At 37.6% G+C, this 17,009-nt stretch overlaps 7 protein-coding genes across 7 annotated transcripts; 5 read left to right on the top strand and 2 right to left on the bottom strand.

The window, feature by feature from the left end:
* Positions 1 to 162: 162 nt before the first annotated feature.
* Positions 163 to 330, bottom strand: CBG06103 (the record flags this gene model as incomplete). The annotated part of the gene is made up of 1 exon (XM_002633313.1): positions 163 to 330. One exon carries the CDS (start codon positions 328 to 330, stop codon positions 163 to 165), a length of 168 nt encoding a protein of 55 aa, XP_002633359.1.
* A 2,826-nt stretch (positions 331 to 3,156) lies between these two features.
* Positions 3,157 to 4,088, bottom strand: Cbr-acl-3 (the record flags this gene model as incomplete). Its single annotated transcript, XM_002633312.1, has 5 exons — positions 3,157 to 3,363; positions 3,415 to 3,694; positions 3,741 to 3,837; positions 3,881 to 4,000; positions 4,046 to 4,088. The coding sequence occupies 5 exons, from the start codon at positions 4,086 to 4,088 to the stop codon at positions 3,157 to 3,159; spliced, it is 747 nt and encodes a 248-aa protein (XP_002633358.1).
* Positions 4,089 to 4,605: 517 nt separating this feature from the next.
* On the top strand, positions 4,606 to 5,486 carry CBG06101 (the record flags this gene model as incomplete). The annotated part of the gene is made up of 6 exons (XM_002633311.1): positions 4,606 to 4,712; positions 4,760 to 4,862; positions 4,909 to 5,025; positions 5,088 to 5,198; positions 5,243 to 5,376; positions 5,426 to 5,486. 6 exons carry the CDS (start codon positions 4,606 to 4,608, stop codon positions 5,484 to 5,486), a joined length of 633 nt encoding a protein of 210 aa, XP_002633357.1.
* Positions 5,487 to 5,750: 264 nt separating this feature from the next.
* Positions 5,751 to 8,146, top strand: CBG06100 (the record flags this gene model as incomplete). Its single annotated transcript, XM_045235627.1, has 6 exons — positions 5,751 to 5,861; positions 5,905 to 5,976; positions 6,026 to 6,820; positions 6,853 to 7,719; positions 7,800 to 7,964; positions 8,012 to 8,146. The coding sequence occupies 6 exons, from the start codon at positions 5,751 to 5,753 to the stop codon at positions 8,144 to 8,146; spliced, it is 2,145 nt and encodes a 714-aa protein (XP_045093068.1).
* Positions 8,147 to 8,776: 630 nt separating this feature from the next.
* Positions 8,777 to 10,826, top strand: CBG06099 (the record flags this gene model as incomplete). Its single annotated transcript, XM_045235626.1, has 9 exons — positions 8,777 to 8,788; positions 8,837 to 8,872; positions 8,922 to 8,979; positions 9,033 to 9,232; positions 9,401 to 9,465; positions 9,513 to 9,674; positions 9,724 to 10,438; positions 10,484 to 10,666; positions 10,713 to 10,826. The coding sequence occupies 9 exons, from the start codon at positions 8,777 to 8,779 to the stop codon at positions 10,824 to 10,826; spliced, it is 1,545 nt and encodes a 514-aa protein (XP_045093069.1).
* Positions 10,827 to 11,146: 320 nt separating this feature from the next.
* On the top strand, positions 11,147 to 13,006 carry CBG06098 (the record flags this gene model as incomplete). The annotated part of the gene is made up of 7 exons (XM_045235625.1): positions 11,147 to 11,244; positions 11,309 to 11,399; positions 11,441 to 11,498; positions 11,568 to 11,984; positions 12,037 to 12,455; positions 12,500 to 12,745; positions 12,791 to 13,006. The coding sequence occupies 7 exons, from the start codon at positions 11,147 to 11,149 to the stop codon at positions 13,004 to 13,006; spliced, it is 1,545 nt and encodes a 514-aa protein (XP_045093070.1).
* Positions 13,007 to 13,156: 150 nt separating this feature from the next.
* Cbr-atg-4.2 lies at positions 13,157 to 15,247 on the top strand (the record flags this gene model as incomplete). The annotated part of the gene is made up of 9 exons (XM_045235624.1): positions 13,157 to 13,410; positions 13,458 to 13,597; positions 13,641 to 13,727; positions 13,770 to 13,870; positions 13,916 to 14,226; positions 14,275 to 14,545; positions 14,588 to 14,671; positions 14,749 to 14,892; positions 15,080 to 15,247. 9 exons carry the CDS (start codon positions 13,157 to 13,159, stop codon positions 15,245 to 15,247), a joined length of 1,560 nt encoding a protein of 519 aa, XP_045093071.1.
* Positions 15,248 to 17,009: the final 1,762 nt, after the last annotated feature.

The following is a 17,009-nucleotide window of genomic DNA, read 5'->3' as shown; positions in this document are numbered from 1 at the left end:
CCCACGTTTTATTGAATAGACAGTAGGTCAAAGTTCAAGATAACCTTTGGAATTCTGGAGATTAAAGATATAATACAACTCACCGGTTACAAAAAAAATCTATAAAAAGTTTATGAAGAAGAGAAGACAAAGAAGAATATGTAGTAGTTGAATATCATGGATCTAGTTCTCGTTATGTGGTCCGCTGGCAGCCATTGCTGATGTGGCAACCATGTAGAGAAGAGAGATGAGCACAGTCAAAATGACGACGTTGACGATCAGAATCAACGTATTCTTGTCGAAGTGAGCCTCAGCGGCTTCGACGATTGATTGCTTGCGAGAGTTCACCATTTTGCGTTGTTGATCCTTAATTGATACAAGTTTGGAGAATAGTCCGTTTTGAAATGGAAGATTCAATATTTGCAATGTTAGAAGGAATGTACCGATTTTAAGCGTTTCCAGTTCAGACTTTAAAAAGGAAATTCTTATGATTGTTGGAAAAAAGATAAACAGTGTAACCGTACTTTCTCTGATAGAAATCCATCCAAACTGTTACTTTGAGCTCAATTATCTCGGTTCCTGCGAAACATATCAAAACTTCAATTAGAGAAAATACGCTAATTTATCTCTTGAAGTAATTTACAGTATGCTTATCTTAGTACGTTTGTAATTTCAAAACAAAAGGAAAAAGTAACGATTTTTTTGATTTTAAAAAACCAAGTGAGAAAATTAATTGGATCTTTAACTATCCCAGGAACGGGTTTCATTACTATTCCAGGAACTATCGTATTTCCTCTAGTAAAATCTCACCCTAGCCGTCAACTTTCAGCTCAATTATCTCGATTTGTAGGAATGGTATCAAAAAGTAGTCAACTGATAAAATATTGGGAATATTATGATCAATAAGTTGTCAGTTGACATATTTTTTACATCTTTTACAGGAAAAAAAACTGTTTTGCATAATTTAATTCTAGATTGAATTAAACTCAAAGTTTTCCATGATTAAATTTAATGTAGGCTGAATGAGAAATTTTCCAACGGATAACCGAAATTCCTTTGAAGCATACTTGTAATCCGGGCCTTCGCGGGCCCTGCCATAACTTCTTTCAGAATCAATGTTTTCGAACCAACTCAATCAGGTATGATAGAGCTCCACGAGTACTACAAAACGGTATTATTTGGAATACTGTATCTTTTCTATGAACAGAGTTACAGAGCAAAAGGAGCAAAAAAAGCAGGCCCGCCCCGGGCCTGCCGGGCCCTGCGAGAAAAGCTACTTTATGATCTGTAACTTTGTTCATAGATAAGATACAATATTCCAAATAATACCGTTTTGTAGTACTCGTGGAGCTCTATCATATCTGATTTAGTTGGTTCGAAAATATAGATTCTGAAAGAAATTATGGCAGGGCCCGCGAAGGCCCGGATTACAAGTATGCTTTGAAGCGAAAGTCCGGAAAGTACTCACATAAGCTGATTTCATATTTTATATGTCCAAATATAACAATGCCAAAATAAATAAATGTCTGAATCAGAGACTAGAAATGGAAAATTGTGAACTAAGAGTTTAGAAACCTAACGTTTTGAGGAGGCGGTCTGGCGGGTGGATCGAATAGTACTTGATAGATGAAAACGTGGATATTGATACAAACGGATCAGATAGAGAGATTTGAGGTAAATAGAAAACCACGGCAGGAGCGTATATTTCAGAGAAGAGTCAAAAGAAAACTGGAGGGACTTCGGGGCGAAAGGAAACTGAAGGAAAGATGACTCGGCCTTGTCTATCTTACGCCTGTTTTTCTGTCTTCTCTCTTGATAGCTCGTGATCTCTTTCAGAGATAAAGAGGACCTTCAAGACACTCCCCTTTTCACAATCTTTGTGTTTTCTTTCTTCTTTTTTCTCAATTCCAATCTTTTTCCCGGATCAGTAGTGATAAACGGGAGAAGCATAGGTCACTTTGTATCCATGGACTGCAATAAGTGAGATCCGTTTGTGCGAGGAAATGAAATGAACAAACAAAAAAGTGTTATCAAACAAGAGTGAGAGATATCCGAATGGTGTGGTTTTTGATTTGAGCTTATTATCATCTCCCATTTGCCACAGAGGCTCTGGGATCTCAAAATCAAAGTGTGCAGGAGAGTTGTGCGAGCACACGTTCAAGTCATATGGCTCAGTTATTCGGGAGCAGGAAGAAAGGGAAAAGGCTGCTTGACACCGGATAGCTTTTCACTTGTACACAGTGTCACTGCAGAAAAAGTGTATCAATGATAACTGATGATGAACATGAACGTCATGATTTTGAAGAGAGGCAAATGTGTACATGTACTATTATTCTGATTAAAAAACCGAAGCTGTGGGAGAGAAACGCCGGTGCTCGAGGAAGAAGGTCCCAAATAACTACCGTAACCGAAAAAGATTTCAAATTCTCGATTTTCGTACGTTTTCAGTCAATTTTTGTCACTATCAAAAATTCTTATTTTCCTACTTTTTTGGGTAACAGAAAACTTATATAACAGAAAATAATAATAAAAAAACAGAAAACTCAAGAAAAGCAGTGGAAAAATGCAAAAATGTTTTTTTAGGTTACAGTAGTGTTCGTTGTGGGACCTTCGGCGACGGCCAGGAATAAAAACACTTTTCATTGACTGAACAACTTGACTAAAGTTCAAATAACAAAATTATGTTCTTTGAACTCTGAATTTTTTCATCCGCGATCGAATCTTCAAAAAAACTGCTGCTCGATCTCTATGCATCTTTCAACTTCATTTTTCTGAGTTTAAAGTTGTTAACCCCATATGATACTAGATCCAGTTCAGAATGACATTTTGTTTTTTCCATGAACCCAGTAGAAATCGGAGCTTCATGAAGTTGGCTCACCGTTTGACATGCCGCCATCTGCCACACTCCGTCCGTCGTTTGGCACACCATTAAACCAACGACTCTCAACCCGCTGTTCTGGAACGAAACGAAGGAATTGGATAATATCATAATCAAACTTGAGCAGAGTTCATCGGAAATAATATTAATAAACAAGTAATAAGCGGGACAAACGACATCACAAAAAAAGCTAGAAAATGCAATAAAAAGAAATAACAGAAAGGAAAACACCTATTTGAATACAAACATGAATAATCTCATGATCAAACTAAAACTAATGTTTCTAGAAATCGGGAAAACTAATATTCGATCGGAGGATTTTTTCGCAGAATTGCCTGGGCAGATCCTTTGGGAAGATCATTGACTTTCTCTCCCAATTGACACATCCGTGTTTGAACTTCGTCGGTGATGATCTTCCTCATTTGCTCCGTGCTCAAACCTTTTGACGAAATCTTCTTTTTCAGATCAGATAGCGAAAATGGCTCTCCTATATAAACTTCCACAGTCTGAAAAATGAAAAAAAGTTTTCAGGTAAACTTAACAAGTATGTAACCTACATTTCCAAATTTCGGATAGTACGGCGGATGAATCGGCCAAACATCTTCCATTCTTTTGCACCACACAGGAAGTATGATTGGATCTGTTTTTGCGTCCATGACTAATCTTCCTATTCCCCATTTGAATCGGAGTGGTTCCTCGGCAGCCACGCAAACTTTTCCTTCGGGGAAGATGTGCACCCATTTGTTATCATTCAGCATATCGACGCAGAAATCCATGCCTTTTTGATAGACTCCTTCCCCACGAACACACGGAACACAGCGTCCCAAGGAGAACATTCTGAACAACGAGGACTTTAAATCTTTCTTGACGAATCTCGACAAACGTTGTATGAAACTGCTTTGTGAAACAAATGTTATGGGCAGCCAGTGTATACCGATGACGATCCTTGTAGCGCCAGAATTCACGGAACTTCAAGATACCTAAGAACGCATTGAAGATGTTTTCTAGAACAACTCAACTAACACCACATAAGAGGATCATCAATATTGGAACGATGGTTTGATACTGTAATCAGAGGTTGACTCTCGTTTTTTAGAAGTTTGACGAACGTCTCCTTGTTGTGGCATATCAGCTTGTTTGAACCTAGAAAACTTGACCACAGCTTCATTAATAAAAAAAATAAATTACCTCTGATAAACATTATTTTTGACACAGAAGTGACTAAACTCATTGTCATGTATGATTTTATCCGGTAGAATAGTGATGGTTTCTTTGGAAATGGCCACGAAAACCGGAACCCCTGCATGTCGTTAGTTTTGTCTCGCATTGTACCCGACATCTTGCTGAAAATATGTCAAATTACATCAAAAACATTCAAAATTAAAGTAAAAAGCGTGGAAAGATGTAAATTGTCTACACACCTCTAAAAAACGGCAAAATCTGCGCCGCACGTTTGCAACGCCCATTTCGCTCCACCCACATTCGCAAGCCGCAATGGACTTTTTACTCCATGGCAACCTTTTTCAATGGAAAATAATAGATTTTATTGAAGTTATATGTCCTTCCAATTTTATTCATTAAAAATTTGCATTTTTTTGCTCCCAGGAAAGTCTTAGCCATTTGATACCTGTTTTTCTGCTTGTATTGATTTTTAACAAAAAACATCGTTCGAACTTGATATTCTCTGCTATTTAATTAAAATTTTATATCTTCAATTTTAATAATTAATAATCTTTTTTCAGGCTCAAATGGGTAACCAGTACGTAAAACCACAACGCACAGGCAATTCGCCTTACACCCGGTCCGGAGTTCCACCACCGGCGCTTGTCAAAACTGGTGACAAGCCACTCCACAGGTATACCAGAACTAGAACTCAGTTGTAAATTTTAAATTTCATTTCAGAGTAAATGATCGCATGTCTCTCGAATTGCATATGGCCGACGAACGAGTCCGTGCATCCGGCTTGAGCCCAGCCGAGAGAGAATGGAGAAAGAAATGGGTCCATGTGAGTTTTCAAGGTTATAAATGAAGATGAATATGTTTTTTCTCAGGATCAACATCTTCATGCAGATGAGCCAGTCGTTGTTGATGCTGTTCATCGTCAGTTGAACCCAATTAGAACTGCGTACAGATTGCCATGGGACAAATTTTATCTTCATTACCTGAAGGTTGGTTGTATAATTTATTCACCTATTTATTAGTGAAAAAATCTGAAATTGAAATTTTACAGCCAACTTTCGGAGTTTATTACGGAACTGCCGTTAGAGTTACTGTTCCAAAGTTGCTCATGGCCTTCGTCGTTGTTCAAACTGCCTACTACTACTGGAAGTATGAAGTCAAGGTATTTTTTGTTGTAACTAATTTCTTTTAAAAAATATTTATCAGGACTGGACACACTTGAGAGGACTCGAATCGATGCCACAAAAGGAGGTTATTGTTAATGCTCCTGCCATCGAATCCAAGTTCCCAGGGCTTATGGATAAGGGACTCGCAAACCCATCTAAAGATGATTATTATACGTAAGTTTCAGCAACACTCGATACTTGAAATTAATCTGATGCGTTTCAGGCCGACGTTCAACAAGCGTACCGCGTACCTCGACGTTGGAGAGACAAAACGACCCTGGTGATTTATAAAATAACCCATATTCAGCCACCATTGGAAAATGTACTATTAGGGTGTTGTAGACGATGTTTTTATGAGTTTATTTTTTTTTGTTTTCGGACCCCTACCGTAAAATAAATTACTTTTAAAACACTGCTGACTGATCTATTTCAAGCGTTTGATTCGCTTCAGATTTTTCTCGAATTTTTGAAAGTTCTAAAACTAGAACATCTAATTGTATCTCAAATGAATTCAGGAGAAAAAAATGATGTGATGCAAAGTGATAGTAATGGGTAGCACGCAACAACTTGAAAACCTAAAGCGAGAAGGAATCGGAAAACAACAGTTCGATATGGAGAATATTTTGACAAGGTCCCTCTACCGAGTTCTAAATAATACGGTATGTCTAGCCAATCAGAAAAGTCGATGAACAATGTTTTTAGACTCATGTTCCTACTACAATGTCGTCCAAGAATCAAAACGTAGACAAGACACATTTCTCAGACAGAAAATCGGTTAGTTTTGAGTGAATTCGATTTCAACCAGTCAAATAAATTTCTCCAGACTGTGGCAATAGCACGTCCAAACAATCATCAAATTGGAAATGCAAGTGTAGTTGATATGGATATGCAAATGAGGCTTTTGGCTCAAGAAATTTGTGGTCGAGTCGAGCGAAAATATGAGAGAAAACTAGATGAAGCAAGAGAACGAGATAGGCGGGATACTGAAAGAAGACTTGTTTCGATACGGTCAGAATACGACGCGAAATATCAGCTACAGTTGGGAAAACTTGAAAAGGAAAAAGTTCGTCTTCTAGACCAGATCGCAGAAAGAGAACGAACCCTTGAACATCGAATGGAGATGCGTTCTGCTGAAAGAGAAAACGATCTTGCTGCAAAACAAAGAACAGTAGAGAATCGAGCAATCGAACTCACTCTCAACAAAGAAAACTTTAAAAAAACCAGAGAAGAATGGCAACGGAAAATGGATGGAGAGCTCGAAGAATTGCGATTGGAGAGGGAACGGTTAGAGGTTGCTGCATCGAAAACTACGGATAGAAGAAGATCTGAAATGGCGATCGAGGCTGAAGTAAACATGTGGAAGAAAAGAACGTCGGAGTTGGAGCATGATGCGAATGATACCAGAAAAAGAATAGGGGATTTGATGGAAGAGAATTTTCACTTGAAAGATCAAACACGGTCAGTCAGTCAAGTCAAAAGAGAACTGGAAGTTACAATGATGTCATTGAATGAAACAAGAGACGAATTGTCAGCGAGCAAAGTGGAAAATAGGCGAACCGGTGATTATGATCAAATAAAAGAAGAAAACGAACAGCTGAAACTGGAAGTGAGTTACTTAGTAAGCTTGTTTTCCTTATTTAACATTTCCAGATCGAACGGCTTCGTCTCAAAACCACACAACGCATCCAAACTGCCGTCGAAGAAACGATTGCTGAATACTCGGCAAAAGAATCAAAGTGGAGAAGGATTGCCGGGTTGAGTCAGAAACGAATTGAAGTTCTCACGGAAAAACTGAAGGATTCGGAAATCGAGAGAGATTTTCTACGACAGGAGAGGAAAACAATGCAGAAGATGGTTGGAAGAGGAGGTAGCTTGAGTCATAATCAGAGTCAAAGTCATCATAAATCCAATTCAAAAGTCATGTTCCAATCAATTTCTCGGTCTAACTCAACTTCTTCTTTGTCTGATGGTGAACTGGAAATTCTTAATATCCGTCAAAGGATCCAGAATCTCGATGTGATTGCAAAAGAGCTAGATGCGTCTGTCGAACACTTTTCTTCTGGAACTTCCCGCAAAACATTAGATAAAAATGAATCTAATGTGGAGCTCTACGACGATTTCTGTCGAGCACTGCACAGCGCAGTATTGGATGAGGAAGGATCTCCTGTTCATATGACGTCATCACCTCAGAAACCTTTGAGAAATACTCATCGTTCACAAGCAAGTCCAGTTCATTCTGAAAAAGATTCCGAAGAAGAACAACGAAAACCGGAAGAAAATTCCTGGTTGAAACGTGGAATGCGAGTCGTCTCTCCACCAGCGATTAAAAAATCATCACAGCCAGACAGGACAGTCTCACTTGCCGCTGTTAGGAAAATTGAAGAATCAGAAAATAACAAGAACGAAATATCTTTGACAACAAAACCCGATGAACCGGAGATGTCTGATTTCGAGAGAAGATTGAAAGGTCGAGAAGCTTCAAAAGATCAAACTGAGAGACGGAGTCGAATTATGGAGGTAAGAAAATGTTTTTTAATTTGTTTATAATTTTTTAAAAATTATTAAGCATATATTAACCTGAAAATAATGTTTTTCAGTTGGCTACTCCTTCAAAACCATCGCAAGAAGTAAGTACATCAATCGAAGGACCTCCCAAACCGACATCTACTGACAATCCCATGTTTACCGGGGTTGATCCAGTTATGGCAGAGTACATGAAGAAAGTTCTAGCCGCCAGGGCTCAAACTCCAACAACAAACACGGTACATACTATCATTCTTTAAATAGTAAAATTATTTTATGGTTACAGGTTGAGAATCCTACAGTACAAACGTCTCCTGTTGCTGCTGAAGTCCCACGAGGACGAGAAGTTGAAGTTACCCTAGCTGACGAATTGGATCTTGAGCTAGACCAACCAACAAAGGCAGACGATGAATGGTGGTGAAGAAAACTAAATTTCTGTACATTTTTGAATGTTAAGTTTATTACATTTCTTAATTAAGAATATTATTGTTTTATATTATCAGACACATTATCACATTTGGCTTTATAATTTCTCTATCGATCTTTCTACCCATCCTGTCATTCCAGTTATCTAGTCGACCTCTTTCAAGATCTCTTATGTCTTATTCCCGATTTGCATGCTAATAAATAGTTTTATTCAATGACTTTCGAGTTGGAGAGAATCTTAAGGAGTACTAAACTTCTAAATATCTAGTACACCACATAAAAAAAGAAGCACTTCCTCGTCAATCATAAGACGATGTTCTCGCATAAAAGTGAAACCTTGTAAACGTCTTCTCGGCTACTCTCGACGCCTCCGTCTCTATTAGCATAACCCGTTTCCTCTATAACTTCCTTGTTCTGCACCTTTTCTGTGTTTGATTAATGTGCTCTCAGCTTCTTGCCAATAGGAAATTTTCATGTTCTTTTTCTTTGTTTTTAGCGTAACAAAAATCTGAAAAATACTAATTTTATCTTTATGAGTCATGAAATATCCTGAAAATTCTTTCAGATGCACTCAAGATAATCACAAGTAATTACGACATTTCGAACTCTGAAACTATACATATTCATGCTTAACCCAGTAAGTTCTTCTTTTCCTCCGGAAATTTCCAGAATCTGAAAATTTCAGCATATCCACGGAATGCCACGTCGAGTGCGTTTAGTTGTAGGTTATCAAATAATAAAGACATGTCTTTAAAAACAACTTTTTTCAGGACTGGGTTCTACTAATAGTAATCATCATCGCAGTTTATACAGTTTTGAAATATGACAGTAGGTTTTATTTTCAAAATTAAAAAAAAAACGTCAACATTGAACTCTTCCAGGCGATTTGGATAGCAATAGGATAGATTTGCAACCTGAAAAGCCAACATGGAACAAGGAGGACATTCGAGAAATGTGTCAGTTTTTGGAGCACGAAGTGACAGGACAAGAGGGTGACCAATGGGTCAAGGTAATAGAAGGGGAGAACACGGGATTGGAAAACAAAGGGGGGCGAGAATCGATAATTGCTAAGCCAGAGGATGTCTGTCCTATTGGTGGTTTTCTTGAGAACTTTGTTTATTGACTTTATGCTGACAACATAAAAAAATTGGCAACAATCAGCAATTCAGGAAAAGCTATTTTGAAAAGGAAAAAAGGAACAAGAAAGATATTTAACTATTGTTTCCCATCGATAACGACTGTATTCCAGGGAAACGAATACGAAAAAGACCTTCGTCTTCGAGGAATCACTTTAGTATTTAGACATGGAGAACGGTTCGTTTCCTTCCAGAATAATTTTTTTAAAAATGTCAGGATTTCAGATCCCCCGTTTCGAAAGTTGACGACGAAGTTGGCTGTCTTCCGTACAGAGATTCTGACCGAAAAGCGTTTGCAGCGTATAAGGAATTAGCCGAAAGTGAAGAACTTCTTGCGTTTCTGAAGTTGGATCCTCAGTTGAAACAGTTTCCAAGAGTTCCATTAGAGTAAATTTTAACATTTTGTATTTAAATCTATACAAATCAAAGTTTCTAGTGCGAAATGCGTCAGTGGGATGTTGACTGCTGAAGGAGCCATACAACATGTGAAACTTGGAAAGTTTTTCAGACATCGATATGAGAAGACTAAATTATTTGCCGACGGTAATTCAATAATTAAAAATCTTCAAATTCACAATTTGTTATTTTTAGAAAATCAAAGAATAGTAGCTGACGTCGTCAGCAGTAAATACAACCGAACAGTTCAATCGGCACTAGCGTTCTCTTCTGAATTCCTCTACAAACAACGCTCACTGATGGCTCCGATTCAAATAAAAGCATCAAACTTCTCGTATCATTGCGTGGATAATTACTGCTCTTGTCCGATTCACAAATCAATCCGGAAAATCTACGAAGAAGAACATCTCAATCAGTTTAATGAAATGAAATCAGAGGATGTGGTTGAAGAAGAAAAGAAGCTTCTGTCATTCGAACAGTTCTCCACTTCTTTTGACCCATTCCAAATGATCGACGTGGGGCTTGGAAGATTCGTTTGCCGTCGGAAGACACTTCCGTGCCGTTCTGAAGAATGTGTCACTTTGGATTCCTTCAACAAAATGATTAATTTAACAACGACTCGTGGTGGTAGAATGTTTGATGATAGAATTGGAGTTTCAAGAAGACTACAATCAATAGAAGCATATCCAATTATTACGTATCTTGCGAATTCAATCTCTAAAATTAGGAAGTTTCCACATTCCAATTATATTCAGGTTAGTTTATTATAAAGACTGTTTAAGACCTTACTTATTTTGAAGATCTTCTCGGGCCACGATGTTACCGTTGGTCCGATCCTTCGTGTTCTCGGAATCCCATTCGTTGATCCACCTCATTACACATCAAGAATAGTTTTTGAAATATACGAGCACACTAACGAAGGTCTATACATCCGGGTTCTTTATAATGGAATTAATCGAACATTAGATGTCAGATTTTGTCAGGTATGCTCTAAAATCTTTGAGCTAGTTACCCAAGGTATTCGTTCAGAATGACGACTTGAAATATGGAATGTGCAAAGCATCGGCGTTTGAGAAGTTTGCCAAAAGTGGATTGTTTGAATTGGCTGGAGTTTCAGAGTTTAAAGAAATGTGCTATGTCTGAAGCTTTAGAGTATTTTTATTTATATCAAAACTTCGTGTATATAATGATTGAAAGTAATTACGAGTCTAACATCAAAAATATCATTATCTCCTATTGAAACATTTCGAAACAGTATACTCATAATAAAACTATGACCCTCTATTCTCTCTACTCCGATTGCCTATGTGGCTTCTCTGTACAAAAATAATGGACGAATCGATGAGCGAACGAACAAAAGTGGAAAAACGGAATGGTTAGTCGGGTGGGCGATGGAAATGATATGTGCTTTTTCTGCATTCGATTATCGTTGACATATTTCAGGAAATCGTGGCTTGTTTGTAATGAATTGGGCTTCAAAAGCTCGGAGTGCGTTGACTCCGAGAATTTGGTTCACTAATAAAAGTGGAGAAGATGATGGAACACGAAGGAATCGGAGTGTGTGAGTTTTCTACTTTGATAGCTTCAACAAGGGAAAGAACCTATAAAACCCAAATGGATTCCAGAATCGTTCGGCCCATGGATGCAGATACCAACACATCAGAGGAAGGTTGCTGGCCTGAATTGAAAGAGTTCTGCAGGGCACATGCCGTCGAGGTTTCCCTTTTTAATGACATTTTGATATTTTATGGTTGCAGTGTACAACATTTGCTCTATTCCTGCTATTCGGAATCTTCTGTATCTTCAATGCATTTGGTGAGTTCTTTTCTATTTCGATTTTCTCTCCCTACCGCCTATAAGTAATCCCACCATTCTCAGTTTTAGGATTTCTGGGAACCAACGAGCTGAAACTTCGTTATGATCATTATGAGCAACTGGTCCGAAAGCACTGTCAATTTGTGGAAGATCGAGATTTGAATGGATCAGAAGGGAAAACTGAGCATCCAAATGCCACTTTGGTATCCTTGTTGGCTGTTGTAAGGCATGGAGATCGGTATGGATTAGTGATGGATGGAGGATGTCAAATTGCAACCGAACAAGAGTCTATGGAATTTGATAAATATTTGGCCACGATAGAGAAACAGAAAAATCTTTTCGCCATTCCGGTAAATCTTGCTGATAAAAAACTAACACCGAGTAAAGACAAATGCGCAGTCGGGATGCTGACTCCTCGAGGAGCAATCCAGGAGTTTATGATGGGACGATTTCTGTTCAGCCAGTACAAAAACACGACTTTGTTCAGTTAGTTTTTAGATGAAATCTTTTATGAGAATAATTTGTGAATGTTTTCCAGATACTACGGACACCCCAGTAAATATTACTGTAACATTCTCTCATTTACAAAGAACATTTGATTCTGGTGTGGCTCTTGCTAGCGGGCTTTTGGATCAAAATCAGACGACGATAAGAACTCCAATTGAATTCCAGCAGGGATCAGTTTATTACGGATGCACTGATTCTGGATGTGAATGCGATGAAAACATCATCATGCTGCTAGAAATGTCAAAAGCGGAAAGACAAGGATTATATCGATTGGAAGTTGAAGAGAAAACTCAACAAGTCGTACAGAAGTTGTTTGCTGAACTGAACTACAGTACTCCAAATATGGATCCTCTAGATATAATTGACAATTTGGTTTCTCGGTTTGCATGTCCACGAAAACCTCTCCCCTGTGATGACAGATATTGTGCATTATATTTATTTTTTGGAGATGTAAGTTTTTTCATTCCAAATGAAATTTTTAAAATTGATTTCAGATCTTCGAATACTTCTCGAAACAAAGTGCAAAACTTTTCGATTTGAATATTGGAGTGGAGAGACAATATCGTGTTTTGAGTGCTTATCCAATTCTTCGATACGTTGGATTAATGGCTGAAACGAATGTAAAACAAGTCAAACTGTTTTCTTCTCATGATACGATTGTTGGAGCGATTTTACGAATTCTCACGGATTCCGGAAAATATACAGATTGGCAAGTGTTCGCAGCTCGGATTGTTTTTGAAGTGAGTTAATTTTCACCTACAAAATGCGAAATTTTTCATTTACAGATCTATGAAACCGCTGAAAAAGTAAAGCTGCTTCGCGTTGTATACGATGGGCAGGACATAACATCGTTGGTGAAATTCTGTAAAAGTCTGGAATTCGGATTGTGTCCAGTTTCGGATCTGAAGCAATTCTTGGCAGTTGGAATATTCGAGATGGCCGGATATAAAACTTTTGAGCAAACTTGTAAAGATCATCGGAAAGAATTCTATTTCGTCTGATAAATAAATTTCATTTCTTATTGTGTTGTTGTCGTTTAATGGAAACATTACTGTTGTTGAACAGTGTACAATACCTATGAAACCAGAACGCATCTTAAAAGAAAACGAGAGACACTTCCACTTCCAGAAAAATTCGAAGAATTATGTGAAATGTCGAGTCCGCCGGGAGAAGACTTTGAGAAAGTTCTTAGTACTAGCAGTCGACCTCACAACTACTGTAGTTCTGAATCATCAATGTCAGAAGATGATGGAGAAAATGAGCATGTTTTGAAGCATGGAGCACCCGCTGAAGCGTTGACACCAGACTCAGAACGAATGGTAGTTTTAGGAAAAGATTTAGTTCAATCTGCACCCGGAAGTATAGTGCCCACTGAAAACGCTTCATGGATAAATCGAATCAAAAAGTGGGTATGGGGGTACAAAAGCTTGAATCTTATTTCCATTGTTAAAGAGCTGGAGCTTCAATGATGGGAAGTATGCGTCCATCGAGTTCAAGTCAAGAGACACTTCCAAGAGAGGAAACCGAAAAACAACACAAGAAAAAATGGAAAGCAAGATTGTGGTCGACATGGAATAATATTAAATATTCAAGTAGGCTAAAATATGCCTAGAAATCAATAATAATGATACTTAGGCACATGGATGTCGGATAGAACAGATGAATACGGCGGGGAAAATGATGTGGTGTTTTTGGGAAAAAGATATTCGACGAATAAAAATTGTAAGTATTAAATTCAGGGTTTACAAAAAACAATTATTGCAGTGAATGGTGTTAGCATAGGATTTGAAGACTTTTGCTCTGACTACTATTCGAGGCTGTGGATAACTTATCGAACGGATTTTTCGCCTCTTCTGAAAACAGATGTAAGAAACTCCATATCTGGAAATAAACAAATTTTTGAATTCTAGACGACAACAGATTGTGGATGGGGATGCATGATTCGAACGACACAGATGATGGTTGCACAAGCAATTATGATAAATCGATTTGGAAGAAATTGGAGATTTGTGAGACGGAAAAAGTCTCATGTAACTGTCAATGGAGAAGAAACGGAATTCGATACAGAGAAGATGAAGGAGTGGATGATTCTGAAATTGTTTGAAGATAAACCATCTGCACCTTTAGGAATTCATAAAATGATTGAAATCGCTGCGAGAGAGAAAGGAAAAAGAGCTGTAGGCTGTTGGTATAGCCCATCAGAAGCTGTGTTTATCATGAAGTATGACTCTCTTCTAATATTCTAGAATTCTGATTTTCAATTTTTCAGAAAAGCAATCACCGAATCAGCGTCTCCTCTGACTGGTGACACTGTAATGTATCTTTCGATTGATGGAAGAGTTCATATCAGAGATCTTGAAGTAGAGACAAAGCACTGGACGAAAACTCTGATGCTAGTCATAGTAGTAAGATTGGGAGCAGCTGAACTGAATCGTATTTATGTTCCTCATCTGATGCGTCTCTTTTCTATGGATTCTTGTCTTGGAATCACTGGCGGACGCCCTGATCATTCTTGTTGGTTTGTTGGCTATTATGGAGATGTAAGTCGAGGTGCTCAAACTCGAATATTTACAATTTTTCAGCAAGTGATCTACTTGGATCCCCACGTGGCACACGAATACATTCCAATTGATATGGACTTCAACACGAGTCAAGAAGATCCTAAGGTGTGGCTTTTGATTTATACATTTTAACAATTAATTTCTAACAGCAAAAAAAAATTAATCAAAAATTATGTTTTCAGAAGCCCAAAAAGTGTCCGGAGCGAAGTTATCACTGTCGTCTCCTCTCGAAAATGCACTTTCTCGATATGGATCCTTCGTGTGCTCTATGCTTCAGATTTGAGTCTAGGGAGCAGTTTGATCAAGATATGAGGCAGTTGAATTTGGTATGTTAATCGAATTTTTCGAAAACTACAGTAATCCACAAAAACCTTGAAACTTGATATGACTGAAATGGAAAGGTTTCTAATTTTCGACAGTTCAAATTTTGTAGTAGGGTTACTGTAGGTCTCCAATACAACCTCTTATGATAACATTCCTTCTCCGCCTGCTCATTCCAATTTCATTTTTCAGTCTCAATTCATCGACATCGATCAAGGAGAGGAGCACGGAATGAAACGAGTACGAGATCCTCTGTTCAGTGTGGTTTACGGAGAGAGACGCAGAGTTCCGAGTTACGAACGAGAGGTCTCGGAGTCGGATCAAGCACAAGCGGATAAGCACGGTTTTGAGATGCTGTGATAATTTGTGTAGATAATCTTTGATGAATATATTTGAACTTCCTGTATACAGTACATTCTTGAAATTATTGGTGCTCTTGGCGTAATATGTATTAAAGTTGTTATATTTTTATGAAAGAAATAAAATGCTTGGAATCTACAGTATCTTGTGGGAAATTCGAAAAAGGGGATGATGGGAAGAGAGAGAGCGCTTTGAAAAATATGATAGACAATTTCACAGGATGTCCTGACGGAAATCAGAGGAAAAATCATGTGATGATTGAATGTTTATTTTCGTTGCAAAATGAATCAAAGAGGAATGCTCCAATAATTTTCTAGGAAAGATCACATTGAATTCCTCAGGTTTCTTATAGCTCAAGACAAATCAGAAGCGTCTAGATAGATTAAGCATACTGTAGATCTCAACATTAAATTTACCATGAAACCTGTATTAGAAGGCCCCCCCCCTTCAAAATGTGTTGTACGAAATCAAAAAATTTCGTACGTTTTCAGTGAAAAATATTCTGAAATTTTCAAATATTTACAGAAATTTGCTGAAACACACTTGGAAAACTCGCTCAATTTTAGTGAAATTGATAGATCTTCATGAACTTGGAACGAGAATTCAACTTTTCTATGAAAAATTTTGGAAATTATGGCCGAAAAAAAAGGGCCCCTGTAATATAAGGGTCATATGAAGGTATTTTGGAATATTAGAAGGACCCGCAGCTCTAATACAGGTTCTACGGTACCCGGCCAGATTTCTGAACCTATAGTAACCCTTTAGCATGGCGCATGGCATAAATCCATTAGGTTCCAAACAACAAAAATGTTTACAAATAGCCCTCAAATAGCCCTTCGGCATGACCTCAATCCGTTCTCAAGTGGTCTAGTGAACATCTGTGCATGTTTCAAAAAAGACACGAAAATTCTCTCTTTTACTAAAAAAATGTCTTGCAATTTTCGAAAACTTTTTGGGTCACATCGTCAGTTTTTTGTATTTTTTCTATTTACCCTCCCATTTTCCCATGAACGGTGAAAGTGTGATTTTACAACTAATTTTGGGTCGTAAATATTTTTCAAATCCATTTTTTCCCAGAAATGGTAAGAAGGTAATTGAGGTGTCTAGACTCCTCCTTTTTCTAATAGTGACCTTTTAAACGAATAGGCACAGCAAACAACCGTTTCGAAATAATGGCTTGTAATTTTAGAAAACCTACAGTATCCCGAGTTGGAGTGACAAACAATGGGAGGGCATGTGATTTTTGATCAACTAGAATGGACTTATTTTTAGAACACCATGTCGTAATTTTTAACACTATGTCGTAATTTTTTTTCGATATTTCAAAATCTGTATAAATATGTATACAAAATCTGTACAAAATCTGTATTTCAAAATCTGTATAAATTTGTATGTATTATGCTTTTACTAGAATCAGCTGATTAATCGATTTTTTGAAATAATATCTTAGAAAGTCAAATCAAATAAAACTTTCTGAAATTTCAGCCAAATACTTACATTTTGAAAAGAAGGATTCGAATCACCTATTAAAAATGGGACATGAAAAGGATAAAATCAAAAAGAGTTCGGTTTGAAAATTCTGGCTTTACGGGGCTCAGTTGTTACCTTGAAGCCGTCCGCCTGTCTAGACAGGGTCCCCTTTTGTTTTCCTTTTGTATTCAGATTTTCTTCTCTCTCCGTCTCTATATCTCTTATCTTCATCTGTTCTTGCAACTTCTGTATAAATTTTTCTGTCAGCTTATGAATATCTAAACCTTATTTT

This window comes from Caenorhabditis briggsae (genome assembly GCF_000004555.2).
Source record: "Caenorhabditis briggsae complete genome, chrIV, whole genome shotgun sequence".
In the NCBI taxonomy this organism is placed as follows: domain Eukaryota; kingdom Metazoa; phylum Nematoda; class Chromadorea; order Rhabditida; family Rhabditidae; genus Caenorhabditis; species Caenorhabditis briggsae.
Note: the sequence above shows the minus strand (reverse complement) of the source record. Positions and strands in the feature narration are given on the sequence as shown.